General features: G+C 38.2%; 1 protein-coding gene across 13 annotated transcripts in view; it reads left to right on the top strand.

The window, feature by feature from the left end:
- DDX60L (DExD/H-box 60 like) overlaps window positions 1-18,139 on the top strand; it is a 119,544-nt gene that overhangs the window by 69,834 nt on the left and 31,571 nt on the right. For all 13 annotated transcript variants that reach the window (XM_030918211.1, XM_030918206.1, XM_030918198.1 and 10 more), the window contains 7 exons: window positions 433-537; window positions 1,059-1,187; window positions 3,022-3,146; window positions 6,147-6,308; window positions 10,999-11,164; window positions 12,512-12,664; window positions 13,882-13,986. In XM_030918211.1, the coding sequence (XP_030774071.1) occupies window positions 433-537; window positions 1,059-1,187; window positions 3,022-3,146; window positions 6,147-6,308; window positions 10,999-11,164; window positions 12,512-12,664; window positions 13,882-13,986 (945 nt within the window). The remainder of the gene's footprint in view (window positions 1-432; window positions 538-1,058; window positions 1,188-3,021; window positions 3,147-6,146; window positions 6,309-10,998; window positions 11,165-12,511; window positions 12,665-13,881; window positions 13,987-18,139) is intronic.

Genomic DNA, 18,139 nt, shown 5'->3' with positions numbered 1-18,139 from the left:
TTCTTCATCACTGAACACATTTTAATGTCTGTTTCAAAGGGATATTTCAAAAAGAAATGTATTTTTTTTGTCTAAACTGAGGCTATTCTGTAAGAGCTCATATTTTCCAGCCACCTAGTACCCTCATTGGCATTCTAGGGATGTTTCATAGAGCAGTGTTAGTTTATTATCTAGTGCAAGTAGTCTCAGGAAATAGTACTGAAACTTATTAGTGGACTTTGGAGTTTTCCATTTCAGCAGGTTAGGGATGCTACTTTGTTAAGATTTTAGTAACAGATCCTTACAGAGATGAAATATTACAGTTTATTGCCTTTTAATGTCCCTGGATTCATAGATAAAGACTTGAGGGTTTAGCCATGAAAGATAAAATAAAGGAAATATAAACATTGTAATTTTATTTGTTCATCCATCCATTAATTTGTTTATTCACAGATTGAAAAGTATGGATTCCCACCTGATCTTATCCTCACCCCTCAAGAAAGCATCCAGCTTTATGACACAATGGCTCACGTCTGGGAAGCTTGGCCCAGGGCTCAGGTAAATGTAGAAATATATATTCATCAAAATGAACTTTAGTTAATGCTATTCCAGAATATAGCAAAATTCTCTTGAGGTAAGCACACGTATTCTCTCTATTTGCTGATGCTGCTATTTTGAAATAATCAGTAATTTTTTCTTTTCTTCAGACATTCTTTGTGACTTTATTATTGTACATAGCATGGAATATTCTATAATTCTGGAAAATATTTCTTCTTTTAACTTTTGGGATACTATACTACTTTAACTGTGTTTTTGGACTTATATTCCTTCATTCTCTTCTCTGTTGGTTTTCATCTTTTCATCAGCTGTGCCCTGTATTCTTTCTTTTGAAGAGTTCACCCATCGTCATAGGTTTATGTGTTAGAAATTATTGGGAGGTAGGAAGATTTTCAACAACCGCTGTCCTCAAGGAGTTTGCAATTTGGTTAAGGAGACAAGTAAACTTAAATACACCATTGTATCTTTCTTACTATAGATTGCATAGCTTAGCTTAATTTTGTAATAATTTTCCCCCCAAGGAATTGTGTCCAGAGGAATTCATTCTTTTTAAGAATAAAATAGTCATTAAGAAGTTGGACGCTAGAAAATATGAAGAAAACTTAAAGGCAGAATTGACAAATTGGATTAAAAATGGCAAAGTGAAGAAGGTAATTTTCATACTTTCTTGGACAAAGTTTTGCTTAATTGTTAATTGTTTGGAGTTGCATAATAATTTTGCTAATAACTGTTTTATAATCTTTTCATTCCAATTTTTGTTTTAGTAATTCCATTTAAACATGTTATACAGTGACTATGAGATAGAAAAAAGGAGGAGGGAACTGATTTCATTTCTTAGCTCAGTGACCTTTAAAATATGTGCCATAGGCTTTTGGTTTCTTCAGGTAACAGCTACAAACAGCTAAAAACAAAGAACCTTTAACTTTAACAAGAGAACCAATGTTGCTGAGACTTTCACAGAAGAGCAGCTGGCTCTAGAGGAATGATAGTTAAAATCAGGAATTAGTAGAGGGGCTAATCTGGGTAAGTCTTGTGCAAATAAAAATAAATTATTTAAAAATAACCAATCTCTGAAACTCATGTACGTGATGATAAATGAGAGAATATAAATATACTTGCAAGAGGCTCAGGCAAATTTATAGATGACAGACTCATAGGTGACTATGCTGAGAAGCAAAGATATCCTTGAGCATAACATTGATGGATCTTTGGTTCTAGTTTGCTGACTGACTGTCATGTTAATTTGCCTTTTTCACTCTGGTGGTGAAAGACATAAAGATAAAAATGGTATTGGTTGGCCAGGTGTGGTGGCTAACACCTATAATCCCAGCACTTGGGGAAGCTGAGGCGAGTGGATCACTTGAGGCCAGGAGCTTGAGACCAGCCTGGTCAACGTGGTGAAATCCTGTCTCTAAAAAAATACAAAAATTAGCCAGGTGTGGTGGCGCACGCCTGTAATCCCAGCTACTCTGGAGATTGAAGTCGGAGAATCACTTGAGTCTGGGAGGCAGAGGCTGCAGTGAGCAAAGATCATGCCACTGTACTCCAGTCTGTGCAACGGAGGGAGACTTATTCTCGAAGGAAAAAAAAAAAAAGATATTGATGTTAGGAAGTATTACAAATAATTTAGCCTATTTGGCACAGAATGCTGTGTTCCATTAAATGTTAATCGGGGAAAACTGAATACCAACGATGTCCCTATTTGCCACCCCTCAAATGATAATTAAAATGAAAAATAACTTTTTCAAGAAAATTTATTCATGATAGCACGTAACTATTTCATCAGATTTTCCATTGTATATTATGTAAAGGAATTTAATGTTAGTTTTCCTGATATAAAATAACATTTATTTTTTTCTGATTAAAAAAGAATTAGATGCTGTTTATAAAAAATTATAAAACATGGAATAGTAGGATAAAAGTTACCACCCACAATTTCAACAGTATCTGAGGTGAACAACTTGTTACACTTCTATTGATCATTGTATTTTGTGATTCATTCATCTCTTGAATTTTCAGTTAAGCATTATAAACATGTCTCTATACTATTACAAATTATTGGTAGACATAGTTAAAACTTTTTACTTTTAAGAGGTTCTTTTCCATTATTGATTTTATATACTTCTTAACATATTTGGTTATCTAATAATTGGAGAAACCCTTTGTCACTCTACCTGCAACAGTTGAAACAGCAACATTTTAGGAACATCCTTATCCTACTGACTTATTTCTAGTGCCTACAAAAATATCATATATTTTATATCTTTTATTGTCTATTCTTTAATATAGAGATGTCTGTGACTCTGTTGACTTCTACCACTACTTGATAATATTTCTAAAAGGACCATTTTAAAAACCTACCCAAAACTATATATGAAAAAAATTCTTCTAATTTTAGACAACAAAATAATTCCTTTCTTCTGTTTCTGCAAATTCTTTCTTTTTTTTTTTTTTTTTTTAAATAATTTTAACTTACTGCTGTAGGTCAAAAGAGTACTGAAGAACCTTAGTCCGGATTCATTGTCTAGTTCAGAAGATATGGTAAAAATGTTTCCTCTTCTTGTTGAAAAGTTAAGACAAATGGATAAGTTGCCTGCAATATTTTTTTTGTAAGTAACTGAAACTTAATTTATCTTTGTTTATATGTTAGAATTTTTTGTTTGGTTTTGTTTTCAATTAGTCTCATTTATATATAGTGGTTAGAAGTAACCCTACTTTTGCTATTTTGTTGCATTTTAGAAAAATAATATAGATTTTATTTTTAAAGAAATGAATCAGTCTTCTAGGTCAATCCTTATAAAATTTTTCATCTTATTACCCTCTTAATTCTTTGACTCTTGACTTTTAAAAATGTTTTTGGCTTTCCTAAATGTTTTTTGTAAGTAGCGATCATTAACTTTAGCAATGTTCCTGTAGGAACTAAATTGCATTTTTTATGTACAGATGTAAAACACATAAAGCATTCATAATTTATTGAATGGTTGGTTTTTAACTTATAGCTAAGAAAACTAAGCCCACAGTCTTTCCTTGATATTGTGTGGTATAATAAAAAGACCTTGAGTGGTATTTAGCATCTCTCATTGATTAAGAGAACTGAAGTGGTACACATTAAGTGGGTAACACTGTGTACCCTGGACCCACTCTAATAATCAGAACCAAAAAACTTATTTAGCCCAGAGAATTTTAAATTATTTTAACTATGAAAGTTTTGCATAAAATAAATTCCCAGCACCTTGATCTAATGGTAATGTGAAATTGTTTACAAAGACAAATCCACAAACACAAAGGTGTGTAGATATGTTAAATGGTAGCACTAAGCCACATGTGTATTGTTACGCATCCAAAGTCCGTGCTGGTGGTCAGTAACTAAAAGATGATGATGAGAGAAATTAAAGAGTAGTATGACTGAAGTCACAAATGTGGGGAATTACAAGAAAATTTCTTCTTCTTTTGTGCTTGGACCAGAGTAAACAAATGAGGTATTCTGCCAATATGTTATAACATTTATCTAGATTGCTTTCCAGTGTGGCTCTGAATTTTAGTTAGAAACAAATGTACGCCTATATGTCACTGAGGAATGGCTGAAAGTATGACTTTGGGATAGGAATCTGAATAGAAACAGGATTCATTATTTATGCACTTATATGCATTTAATTTTTTTTAAATAAATTATTTTTAAAAAGTTATTTTAAATGTTTGGGAACGAGATCTTTGCCAGCTTTAATGGAGTTTCCAGTTGTCTTGAAAGTATGCTACAGAAATCCTAGGTTGAGTCCACTGGTTTGTAGCTCTGGAACATTGAGAACTCTATGACAGTTGGTTTAGACTCAAGCTGGGTCAACTTCCCTTCCTTAATCCGGACTCTAGAAAAACGCATGGTGCTGACAAAATGCATGATTAGCGACTGGTGCCCATGTAGAGGTGCAGTTAAGAGCACATACTTTGGGTCAAATCTTAGCTTAAATTCCAGCTCTGCCCTCCTTTGGCTATGTAACTTCTGAAAATCTGTTTAGCCTCTTGCAGCCTCATTTGAAAAATGGAGATAATAACTAATTCATTGGGTTGTGATGTGGATTAAATGAGGTAATTTATATAAAACACTTATCAGTAGAAAACATGACTGATTGAGGCCCATTCACTAGCCTTTTTTTTTTTTTTTTTTTTTTTTTTACACTGGACTCTTGTCATAGATTAACAGAGGGATTAAAAAAGGAAAATTAATTCTAGATGTCCTAGGTTTGTTTGTGTTAAAGCAGTAAGAAGAATCGTTTAATGCTGTGATTTAGGGTACTGTTTGCAACCAGTAATATATGGGTGTTGCCTATTAACTTGTATTACTGTGAACAGGGAGGCAGATTTAGAAGTGCAGTTAGACATATAGCCTCTGCTTCAGTGAGCTGCAGTTGCGCCACTGCCCTCCAGTCTGGGTGACAGAGAAAGAGCCTGTCTCAAAAAAAAAAAAAAAGCCTCTGAAGTTGAAGCTGAGTTGCCCAGGTTCTAATCGCAACCTGACCAGTTACTAGACTATGTGACCTTGAAGACATTTTTAAATTTCCTTTGACAGTTACTTCTTCATCTGCAAAACAGAGATAATATTACCTTCCTCATAACATGATGGTAGAGATTAAATTGGTTAATATATTTAAGCCACATAGAATAGTGCCTGGAACTTGGTCATTGTTTGCTATTACTACTTTTGCTTTTTTACATACCAAATCTTCTTACCATGCGTAGTAGACTGATTTTCCTAGTCTTTGTTTCTTCAGTGTACTCATTTAATGCTGATCAGCTAAATAAGATTTCTTTTCGAAGTCTGTTTTCTAAACATGCTAGTAAACCCATGGCCTCACAAGTAATATTCGAAAAAATTCTATGGTGAACTCAGCCTATAATGGGTGTAATATTACTGGACATTACATATATTGAGCCAAAACATTTTTTTTTAGCAAACTATATGTCAAGATGATAGTGGTAGATGGACATGTGATATTGTCAAACTCCCCAAAATATTTGAAGATATTTATTCTGAGCCAAATATGAGTGACCATGGCCTGTGACACATCCCTCAGGAGATCCTGAGAACATATGCCCAAGGGCTGCAGCTTGGTTTTATATGTTTTAGGGAGATATGAGACATCAATCAAATATATTTAACATATACATTTGTTTGGTCCAGAAAGGCAGGACAACTCAAAGTTGGGGAGGGAGGCTTCCAGGTTATAGGCAGATTTAAAAATTTTCTGATTGGGAATTGGTCGAAATAGTTATCAACAGAAAGGGATGTCTGGATTATAGTAAAAGGTTGTGGAGACCAAAGTTTTACCATGCACATGAAGCCTCCAGGTAGCAGGCTTCAGAGAGAATGGATTATAAATGTTTATTATCAGACTTAAGGTCTGTGTTGGTGTTAATGCTGGAGGGTATAGTGAGGTGTGTCAAACCCCCGCTTCCCATTGTGGCTTAAACTAGTCTTTCAGTTGAAATTTTAGAGTGCCCTGGCCTAGGATGAAGTCTATTCAGATGATTGGGGGGTCTTACAATTTTAATTTTGGTTTACCAATATGGATGGAAACATAGTCTTTTCAAAGCACTATTTTATTTGTTTTAAGGTTTAATAATGGTGATGTGGAAAGAAGAGCTGGAAGTGTATGCACTTTTCTGGAGAAGATAGAGACAAAAAGCCATCTCCACACTGAATGTCATAGTTATGTCTTTGAAATAGATGAAGTATTTAAAAAAGTAAAACAAATGGAGAAAACACAAAAAAGGAGGTAAGTATTAATGTTTACTTAAACAAATTGGCCCCTAAGGACTTAAAATATTTACAAAACACTGTCAGAAATGTTTAGAGACCTGAGCCACAAAGGGGTTCTTGTTATTGTTATTGGTTCTTGTTTTTGCAAATAGAGTAAATTTGGGTGGGAGGATGGGAGGAAGGGAATCCCTCTTATACGTGTAGATAGATTTCATTTAGGAATCAGGAGAGGTGGGACTACATCCTGTAAGACTAAGAATCAACTGGGCCTCCTAGGAGGCCCTCAGTCTACTTAACCATAACCTGTATTCATGCCCCAGGGCACAACCTGGAGGTTTCCTGGTCTGTAGAACAGTTATTCACTATTGGTGGGAGTATAAATTAGTTCAGCCATTGTGGAAGATAGTGTGGTGATTCCTCAAAGACCAAAAGACATAAATACCATTCAGTCCAGCAATCCCATTGCTGGATGTCTACCCAAAGGAATATAAATCATTCTGTTGTCAAGATGCATGCATGCATATGTTCATTGCAGCACCATTCGCAATAGCAAAGACATGGAATCAACCTAGATGCCCATCAATGATAGACTGGATAAGGAAAATGTGGTACATGTACACCATGGAATACTATGCAGCCATAAAAAGAATGAGATTATGTCCTTTACAGGGACATTGATAGAGCTGGAGGCCATTATTCTTAGCAAACTAATGCAGGAACAGAAAACCAAATACTGCGTGTTCTCACTTATGAGTAGGAAGTAAATGATGAGAACACATGGACACATAGAGGGGAATAACACACACTAGGGCCTATCAGAGCGTGGAAGGTGGGAGGAAGAGGGAGAGAGAGGATCAGGAGAAATACCTAATAGGCACTAGGCTTAATACCTGGGTTATGAAATAATCTGTACAACAAACTCTCATGACCTACGTTTACCTATATAGCAAATCTGCACATGTACCATTGAACTTAAAATAAAACTTAAAAATAAAAAGAATGGCCTATAGAATGAATTGCCATACCAATTGTATACGTGGGGTAGAACTTCACTGCTGTGATTTTTTTTTTTTTTCTTTCTCCCCAAGGTCTGATTAATTCTGACAGTTCTATGGTCAAAATATTTCTTCTCTCCTTGCCATTCTGTCCGTCCTCACTTACTGGCTCTGCCTTGGTTCAGGTGCTTGCCATTTGTTATTTGGGATTCTTTGGAGTTTTTCTCATGTGTAATTTCTTGTTCCAGGTTCACCTCTTCCAATGTTATTGACGTACAGGTGCTGGTGTGATTGTTCTGTTTTGGGATTCTATAATGGGTGTTGCTTTTCTGGCCAGAAACCTCTGTGGCCAACGTCACCTTTGCTGCATACAGCCAGGCATGCTAGTTGCAGAGGGGTGGGCAGCTCCAGGCACTAGCACAGGCACCAGCTTCCTGTGAGGCTGGGGCTGGACCAGGCATACTGAAGGCAGCTTCCATGGCTGGCACTGGGGAACATGGTGGTGCCCAGAGATGCCAGGAACTGCAGAGCCTCAAAGAAGTTATCACAGCCCTGGCTTGGAGAGCTCCTAGGTCTGGGCTCCTCGAAGGGCTGCAGCTCTTCTCTCCTCTCTTCTCTCCTGCTTGTCACCCATAACGTGGCAAGCAAGTGGTGTGTTTCAGCCCCGTTTGTGTTATAGCTCTTTTAGCCCTGCCATTCAGTGGGTCCCAAGTTCTTGTCCTGCATCCAGGAAGAATGAGGTACACAGACAAGTGGAGGGTGAGCAACGTGAAGAAGAGCTTTACTGGGAGATGGAACAGCTCAGAGGACACCTGCAGTGGGTAGCTTCTCTCTGCAGGTGGGATGTCCCAATGAGTGTTGAGCTCTTAGCGGAGAAGAGACCCTGGATGGGTTGGTCCTCTCTGCAGGCAGGTAATCCCATCAAGTGCTCAACTCTCAGTGGAGAGGAGACCCTGGAGTGAGTCGCTCCTCTTTGCAGCTGGTTGTCCTGTTGAGTCCTCAGCTCTTAGCAGAGAGGAGGCCATGGAGTGGGTAGCTCCCCTCCACAGCTGGTAATCCTGACGTCTGCTCACCTCTCAGCAGAGAGGAGACCCTGGAGTGGGTAGCTCTTCTCTGCAGCTGGTCGTCTGTTGAGTCCTCAAGTCTGGCTGAGTCTGAGGTTTATATGGGATTCAGAGAAGAAGAAGTGTGTGCCAATTGGTCCATGGGTGGCCATGGGCAGGCCTGGAGAAAGCACCATAAGTTCCTATGCCAGTCCACAGGACTGGCAGCCCAGCCCCCAGGTTTCAGGCCTTCCCCAGCTTGAAGGTGGAACTTCACCAGGGACCCACTCCTTTCTGCTCGGAGCTTGTCTGCCTCCTGCTGCTGTTCATGGCACCCAGGCTGTTTGTGCCAAAGAGCCACCTGCAGACCAGCGCCGAGCTGCTCTTAGCCCCTACCTTGGCCTCCCTCCCATGCTCACTGGCACTCAATGTCTGGAAAGGGCCGAACCAACAGGGGGCTGGCATGTCAGCACTGTCCTGAGCGTGCACATACCTGGCTAGGTTGTGACAGCACCTGGGCTTGGCCTCAACTTTGCTCTGAGATTGGAGTGGGTGCCAGGAGCAGGGAGAGGCCAGGCAGCAGGAACAGACACTTCTGAGCCTGTGGAGTAGGGACTGGGAGCAGAGAGAGGCCAGGTAGTGGGAGCAGGCACTTCCAAACCTGCAGGGGCAAGGTGGCCTTCCTGGGCCCCTGAGAGCACAGAGATGCCTGGGCCCACAGTTGCAGCTTGGGTGGCTGCAGCTACACCTGGGAGGGTGGGGCTCCTGCCCACTCCTGGCACCCAAGTGCACAGGGAGGCCCAGGTCTGCAGCCATGGATTGGGTGGCTGCAGCTATGCCCATAAGGGCAGGGCTCCTGCCTGCTCCCGGCCCCCAAGAGCACAGGGATGCCTGGGTCTGCAGCTGCAGCTGCAGCTTGGGTGGCTACAGCTGTGCCTGGGGAATGCGTCTCCCACCCTGTCAACTCGGAAGTGGGCAGGACTTCCACCTATTCCCAGCTCCTGCTGGCTCCATGGAGCACACAGTCCTGGCCTTGCCTCCCCGACTGAAGCCAGTGTCAGGGCAGCGGCCGCCCCAGATTGGCCACTGCTGCCATCAGTTCTAACGTGCACATTTAGTTAGATTGTCCTACATACAAAGTTCTTCCTTCTGAATTGCTTGGTAGAGTTGTTAAAGGGTAGGCACTCACACGAATTGCTCTCTACCATCTGAATCTATGTACTACACACTGCATCTACATGGAGGGCCTTCCTTTCTGTTGGCTCATAAATCTGCTCATTTCCCCACATCTTTTGTTTTAAATCTGTCTTCTCTCTGAAGTTTATAATGATTCCCTCAGATAGATTTATTACCCTTTGTCTTTTGTTGTCATTCCACTTTGAATCATTAAAACATTTGGATCAATTATAACACTGCATTGCAATTGTTTCCATAGCTTTACTTTCTTTAGATTGGGAGTTCCCTTACAAGAACTGCATATTCTTCTTTGAGTCCCCTAATAATAGCATATTGCCTGGCATGTAGTAATAGTGCTTCATGAACACTTTTGAAAGACTAATTAAACCTTCCCTCAACATTTGTCGTAGTCCATAACAAATTATCATAGACTAAGTGGCTTCTAAACAGAAATTTATTTCTCACAGTTCTGGAGGTTAGGAAGTCCAAGATCAAGGTGTTGACAGAGCTGCTTCTTGGTTCATAGAGAGCTGTCTTCTCTGTGTCCTTACATGGTGGAAGGGGCGAGGGATCTCTCTGGAGGCAATTTTATAAGGTCACCCGTCCCTTTCAGGAAGACTTTGTCTTTATTACTTAATCACCTCCCAAAGACTCCACCTTCTGATATCACACACGGAGTTTAAGATTTCAACATATGAATTCGTTTTGAGGTGGACAAAAACATTCAGTCTGTAACAATATTGAAACAACTTTCATAGCCTTTGTAATTCAGATATTTCCTAAAGACTAGGGCAAGCTCTCTATTGATTTCACCACTGCTTTGGTCTTTTTTCTGCTTGTTGGACATAGGAGAAGGGAAAAGTACCTGGGAGAGAGATGTTGAAGCTCCAGGTGTTCTCGGTGACTGATTCTCTTCAGTCAGTCTTTTTTCAGGACTAGAAACTACATTTCAAGTTGGATGTGTAGTGAAAGATATTGGCCATGAAAATAAAGAGTATTTAATGGTATAATCAATTTTTCTCTTAGGCCTAGTCAGGAAGGGTCTCTGTTGTCAGCATGAATATTTAAAATACCCTTTTCTGTCTGGAACCCTCTTCATTAGACCAGAGTTAGTGGGATCAGAGGATGTGCCAACTCATTCTAGACTGTGCCACACACCCCACCCCCTTTGCTTTTCCACTTTGCTCTGGCCACTGCTCAAGAGATTCAGGAGCAGAAATTTTCCTGAGAAGAACTGGGTATCTGTTACAGCGTGAAGGAGGAGAAATTTTGCAGAGAAAAGGAAGAATATACAGGGGATTTTGCTGATGAGGGGCTCTGACTGCTAGATGAAATGGTGGAAGTACACGTGAGGAAGGGGAGACCAAGTCAGGATTGATGGAGCTACTGTCAATGTCGGATGACCAAGCGAAATTTGTGGGGCCTTAGGCTTCTTTCTGTAACTGAATATGAGTTTTCATTACTTAAAAGTTTATTTTTTTTTAAATAATAGCATTAAAAAAAACCCAAAGAAGGCTAAAAAACTGGAAAGAAAACTAATGTATAGAGCTGAATATATTAATTTCCTGGAGAATCTGAAGATTCTGGAAATCTCTGAGGACCACACGTATGCTGATGTCAAAGCCCTGCACACTGAGGTTACCAGGGACAAAGGCTCAGTACGTCAGAGAATTATTAATATAATACTTTACAGTTGTGACATTTTATCATAGTGATTGTTTAATATCTTTGAACACTGAAATGACTTGTGTAATACGTTTGAAATATGATTATCTCTGTGTATTATTTTGTCTGTTTTGCAATGATTATCCCAATTTAATGTGCTAAAGTTCTATAGGTGACTCTTCCTTGCTCAGTGTGAATGTCAGCCTCTTATTTTATTTCACTCTATTATCCTGGATTAGTTTATAGCCTGATTCTAGAATTCAATTCAACATGATATATTTTAATACTGGTCACGTTTGGGTTTATGTGACACAATGTATTTTAAATAATATCAACTGAAAGTTTCAATTTCAGAGACCTTCTATATAACATTCAAAATATTTTATTAAACAGATATTGAAATATCCAAGGATAGTATGGCATTTAAACATTTTTTATTATGCAAGTAATTTATGTCCATTGGAGAAGTACTTGAAAATAAAAAGTAAAAATAATGTCACAGCTCAGAGAGACTCACTGTTCTATCAGATATTTTTTTTTTCTATTGCCTGTAGTCACAAGCATGTCCACACTCACATAGACATTCCGTGTATTTATTTGTTAATAAGATAGGCCATATTATATACAAATTAGTCTGTAATCTCCTTTCCTCCCTTACCTATTTAGTTCTTGCCAACAATAGAGCTACATTATTATTTTAATAGCTTCATAGTGTATATTTATGTGGATGACTATAATTTATGTAACCAGTTGTCTTACTGTAGGCTGCATAGGCTATTTTTATTATTTTTTCTTGTTCTTGTAATACATTTTTACCTTTGACATCTTTGCCAACTGCTGGATTTCCTCCTGAGGATACATTCTTAGAAGTGAGGCTGTGAGGGTATGGACATTTTAAAGGGGTTGGATATGACTTCTGAGTGGTTCACAGTGAAAGTAAGAATTCTCTGAGCATCTAGAGTAGAGATCTTGCTCTGCCTTCTTGGAGAAGTCTCTCTCTCTTTGCTTGAAAAGGACTCTTAAGGTTCCAGTATAGAACTAGTCTCTCTCTCTCTCAGGCAGCAGAAGATCGTTTACTCATCTGTCCTGGGCATTTGATCTGCTGCTTCAATAGCATCTTCGCCTTTGGTTTATGAGTGCCTCTTCTCTGAGATAGTCTGTTCACAAAAATGGGCAGATTGTTTCTGTAGTCACAAAACATGTAGGCTCAGGGTCAAAGGACAGCCTCACTGTGTGCAAGATGTAAGTGATTTGTTCATGAAAATGTCCTTTGATTCTGACTGAACTTGAAATTAAATAAAATACATGATCAATTGTTTTATACTTCTCTCTTGTTTTAGACTTTGGATAGGGTATTACAACGAGTGCGATTTACAAGAAACGGCAAAGAACTGAAGGCTTTAGCACAAAGGGGAATTGGATATCATCACAGCGGCATGTATTTTAAAGAAAAAGAGTTCGTTGAAATACTCTTTGTAAAAGGGCTTATTAGGGTAGGTACATTTCTTTGCATTAAAAAAAAAAGTTGTGCATATATGATGCTGAATACCAGTAAAAGGTAAAAAATTATACCAGTTGTTTTTCTCATCTAACCAGTGTCTTTTTATTACAACTCGCTGGACTGTTCTGCTTCTCCATCTATCCCATTTATTGGAGGAGTTTAAAAATTATTTATACACTGAAAAATAATATTTATAATGAAGTAGTATAGCTGTGGTATCAACTCATGTGATCCACCTGCCTTGGCCTCCCAAAGTGCTGAGATTACCGGTGTGAGTCACCACACCTAGCCAGATACATTTTTTTTTTTAACGGTACTCGTTATGGCTAAATTCTGAAGTTTAGTGATTTGAGCCTTTCCTTTTTATTGATGAACTTTTAAAGATGAGCAAATAATGGGTTGAATTTGGATGGGTTTATAAATATCAATTAGAAAGTCTTTTTGCTTACTCTTCATCATTAAATAATTGAAATAATTATGGCACAGGTTAATATTAATGTATTTGACAGGAAGAGAGAGCAGCTATATGCACCTAGCACTAAATAGGTGATTGGGCACATAACTGATATTAAGAAAGTAAATAAGAAGGAAAATGTAACTTTATTATGCTTCAATTAATTAGATCAGTTATCTGTTTGGATAAAACCTCCATAAACAAACATGAGAATAAGAGAAGGTGGTTGTCCAGAATAAATAAGGCAAAACATTATTAACCCATCTTAAGGAAAATGTGTATGCTAGTTCTTCATTCATTCATGAATTAATTGGATACATGTTTATTGTGCATCTGCTCTGTGTCCAATACTCTTCCAGGTGTTGAGGGTACAGCAGTGGCTGAGAGAGATTAATGCCCATGTCCTCATGATACTTAAGGTCTTGGAGGGACAAGTAAACATGGTTATTTTAGAAATGATGGTGCAGGAAGTCTTTTTGGACATTTATGTAGAGATCAGAGAAAGCCTGCAAATGGAGATTTGGAGAAAATGATTTTAGGGCGAGCAAATGGCAACAGTTAGGATGCTGAAGTAGCAGTGTTCTTTGAATACTCAGGCAGTTGCAAGAACAGTGGGGCTAGTATGTTAGTTTTAATGATATGTGGTTTATTAAAGCTCTAAAAGTTGTTCAGTGACTGGAATGGAAAATAGACCTTGTCTCCTTATAGAGATGCTATATTGTGTATGAACTCTTCTTCTTTTTTTTTTTTCCTAGGTAGTGACAGCTACTGGAACACTTGCCTCAGGGATCCACATGCCATGCAAATCTGTTGTGTTTGCTCAAGACTCAGTCTATCTGGATGCTTTAAATTACAGACAGGTAACTCTCTGACTCTTTAACTCCCGCCGCTGAAGGCTGAGTGTGAAATAATGAACCATGTGGCACTCGCATCTGGTAACAGGCTACAGTTTGTGTCCTTCCTTTTACTTCCTATGTGGCATAGCATTTTTGAGTTGAGTGGCCTGAGATCTTGTTGCTTCATGTTGTGTGGTTTATCTGTTTCACTATTTTCTCACAGTTAGTGTTTATTGGCTTAATAATCTTAATGTAGTTCAGTTTTTAGTGTAGTTTTTATATTTCTTGAGAAATATACAGCTGTTCTGATTCTTGATCCTTTATAGTGCTCCTTTATTTTATTTTTCTGGCAGTATGTAAAATGGTCTGAAATTCCTTGCATTATCTGTTTCGTTTAATTTGCCTTTCTCTGTGTGTGGCACTTGGTATTATCAATTCCTGGGTCTTTTGGGAATCCTGTCATTTAAATTAGGTAGGTTTTGACTTCCTTACTTCAAGTTTAGTATTGAGTATTTAGGAGCCATTGACCATCTGTTTTCCAAATTCCAAAACTTTAATACCATTCACCTTCTTGGGGGTTTATGCTTTTTTTAAAAAAAGGTTTTCATTATCATTTTAGTGGAATTTCTGGAGTGAGAAATGTTACTTGGAGGTCTCTATAGATAACTTTTTAAAAATCAAAGATAAAAATATGTCTGTCTTATAAGGCGAGGGAGGAAAGAAAGATAAAAACAAGTTTGAGAGTGAGAAAAATAAAAATAAAAGAGAAGGGCTATATAACAGAGATTTAGACACAAAGACAAAGATGTTATACCTGAGCATCTTCTCATTTCCTTATGTGACATCCTATATGTGGTATAGATTGCAAGTCAAAGGGGAGAAAAATTACTTCCTCTCTACACACTGCTAAAAATAAAACCTGACAATAATTTTTTCCTAGTTTCAAAATATGAAAGATAAATTATAAAATATAAATTTTTTCATTTTGCTTATTCTTGAAATTTTCCTTTTCTTATTCAAATGTAGATCATGTGAACTCTCCTAGACTGGAATGTGAAGATTGTGATTTTACAGAGAAAAGGAGTTTATCTCCATTTCATGATGTTTTAGGATGTTGCTGTTTCACCCTTAAAAGCCATATTTTCCTTTTCTCAAGTATAGCTATAGACCATTTCACCTTTTACCATGTGCTGTTAGGAAAAACAGAAAGTCCCTGAGCTGGAATTTTTCAGTCTTTCTCCTTTTCATGTAGTGAGTAAAGTTTCTCTTAAGGGACTTTTGTTTCCTTCAGAATTATGGTCTCCTTTTTTCTCTTCCTTGCCAGAATCACTTGTTTGGAAGAAATCCAACATCATTTATTTACTATGGACCATAATGAAAGTGGAACTACTTTGTTATCCTGCCCCGATGACTTAGCATTATCTCCTAGGACAGAATAAAATATATTTTCTCTGTGAATGGATTTTGTTTGTTTCTCAAGGGTCAGGTGGCAGACCTTTCTGGGAATTACACCTTGCACTTAAACCCCTCAACAACCGCCTAATCATCCCAAATGTCAGGTTGCCCCTGTTTAGAGAAATGCACTTAAATCAGAAATGCATTTCCATGTTATTTACAATTTGTCTAGAAGGGTGTGTCATATGATGAGAACCAGAAAATGTTAGTTCTACTGCTTGCACTTTTGTACCAAAAGTATTTCATACATTTCAGTTTTGTCATGATCATATAGCTACAGCCTTAGTTTAGCTGTCATTATTTTGACTTCACCTCAGTATTTTGACACATCTTCCAAGTAGAAGTAAGCATTTACTATGTTTTAAACTTAAAAGTTTTAAAAAAGAAAATCTACCTGTGGATTTACATTTCTCACTCAACAGTTAATTATTATTTAGAAATATAAATAGAAAATTCAGTCTCCAAAGCTGGTTTCCCAGGAACTGACTTCAGTGACTTTGTCCAGCTGTATCAGAATCTTGTTCTTTCTCTAGATCTATTTAAATAGGAGGCATGAAGCTGTGCATCTTCCTTCCTTCTAGCTTTTTTTTGATAGAGGAATCTAGTCTCATGGGAGTGTGATTTTTCCTAGCACAGCGGGTAATACAGACCCCTGAACTATGTATTTTATATTAGGTCTTTAAAGCAAATAATATGCTTTACTGTGTTAATTGAAAAAAAAATGATGTGGATTTTCTGCTAACATGCCATTTTCTCCTTTTGGTCTTTCCATTTTCTATCATTTAAAATATACTCATTTATATATTCCTTCAAATGGCATTTATTATGAGTCAAATACATGTCATGACCTGTTCCTAGGTGTCTTCCTCATGTTACTCAATCTTCATAGGACTTTATTGCCTGTAAAATAAAGAGAATACTTGTTAGCTTCACCTTCCTGGCTTTTCTTCAACAATCAGGGAGTGCAGATTACACAAGGCTGTGAGTAGCAGGAAGCTGTGATTGTTAGAATCATTGGGAGCAGCCACTGAGAAAGCTGCCTACCATAGTCTGCTGCCTGGGTCCTAATGAGTCACTTCTCTCCCATAAGCAAAAACACATTTACTGCCTCCCAGGGTCTCCGGAAGTCTCCTTATTGGCATAAGCCTGGGATTTCTCTAGTCATCAGAATGCCCTTATTGCTTTCACAGTCTCTTGGTATCCTTTCCTGGGCCTCTTCACCACCATGTCAGCGTTACCTTGATTCTGCCTACATTCAAACCAGCCTGTTGCCCTGCCCCTGCCCTGGTGGCCTGGCTCAAGTCTTGCCTCAGGTACCTATGTGCTAGATCTTCACAGTGCTTCTGAAGCAGTGTGTATAAGGATGAATATAGGGGGATCTGGTCCTAGATTCCCTAGGCTTAAATCTGACCTTACTCTTTACTAGCTGTTCAACCACGGACACGTGAGTTAATTTCTCAGGTGTCAGTTTCTCAATCTATCTGTACGATGGTGAGAATAATTATATTTCAGAAGGTTATTATGAGGACTAACTGAAAAATGTACACCACTCAGAACTGTGCCCGGCACATAGTAAGTGCTCGATGAATGCCAGCTGTTATTAGTAGGGCCCTTTGCATCCTGATCACCATGTGATTTTTAAATATATATATATTTATTTCTTGTTTTTTCCTAGTGAGAACCTTCTGGCACAAATTGTTTTAGTAACTGACCTCTCATTTCTGCTATGCCTTGTTCATCAGGACCTTTGCTCTCCTTCTTCCTCTTAGAGACTTTCCCTTCTTTCCCCTGATTGAAATCGTAGCCCCTTTACAAGGGTCTGATTGAACTGTCTTTATGTGTTTTCTTGGAAGTCTTGTTTGATTACTCCAGCTTTGGGGAAATGTGATTGCACTTGTTCTCTCACTGTTGTTATGTACTCTTGTAAATTCCATTAAGGAATTTGTATCTCAAATAACGATTAGCATGGGAATGACAAGAGATGCTGAAGGTATTTGTGGAACTGATGATTTCTTCTGTACAATGTGCATCCATCTATGCTAGGCTGTCATTTTCAGTTGTGGTATAATGGAAACCATGATCACGGAAAATCTGCAGACATGAGGTGATTATTGTCAAACAGATGTGAGACTTCAGGTGAGATATCTGAACTGCTGGATCTTCCTTCACTATCTCCAGAACGGCTGTGATAATCACTACCCCACAGCCTCTGTAAGGATTAAGTGAACTAGGAAAGAGACACATTGAAGGTCCTTAATAAACATTTCCTTCTTCATTTACCATGCACACTTTTTCACTCCGGAGTCATCTTTAATGCTTTTTCTCTCCTTTGCTTTTGATGCTTAATCTATTACAAAAATCGTCCAATTACTCTTCTACAGTGGTGCCCTCAGATTTCTGTCTCACGATTTCTGTAGCCAGCATCCTTCTTCCTTCATTCTTTTCCCAGGGCTATTGTAAGAGTGTTAACAAAAGGACATGAGATCTGCAGAGGCAAAACAGTTTTATTTTCTGTAAAAAATAATCTGCAGATTGGAGAATCTCAGCCTTTACTGTATGTGAAAGTAGGCTCTTCAAAGAACAAAGGGAGGGTCTGGCTTAAATAGGGAAAGTTCTCAGCCTTATTTTCAGTCAGATCCTTTGTTTGCAAATGAAGGATTCAAACATCTTCCATTCTGATTGGTTGGAATAGTTGAGACCTGACCGAATGGTTTCCAAGCTT

The sequence above is a fragment of the Rhinopithecus roxellana genome, chromosome 2 (assembly GCF_007565055.1).
Source record: "Rhinopithecus roxellana isolate Shanxi Qingling chromosome 2, ASM756505v1, whole genome shotgun sequence".
Classification (NCBI taxonomy): Eukaryota; Metazoa; Chordata; class Mammalia; order Primates; family Cercopithecidae; genus Rhinopithecus; species Rhinopithecus roxellana.
Note: the sequence above shows the minus strand (reverse complement) of the source record. Positions and strands in the feature narration are given on the sequence as shown.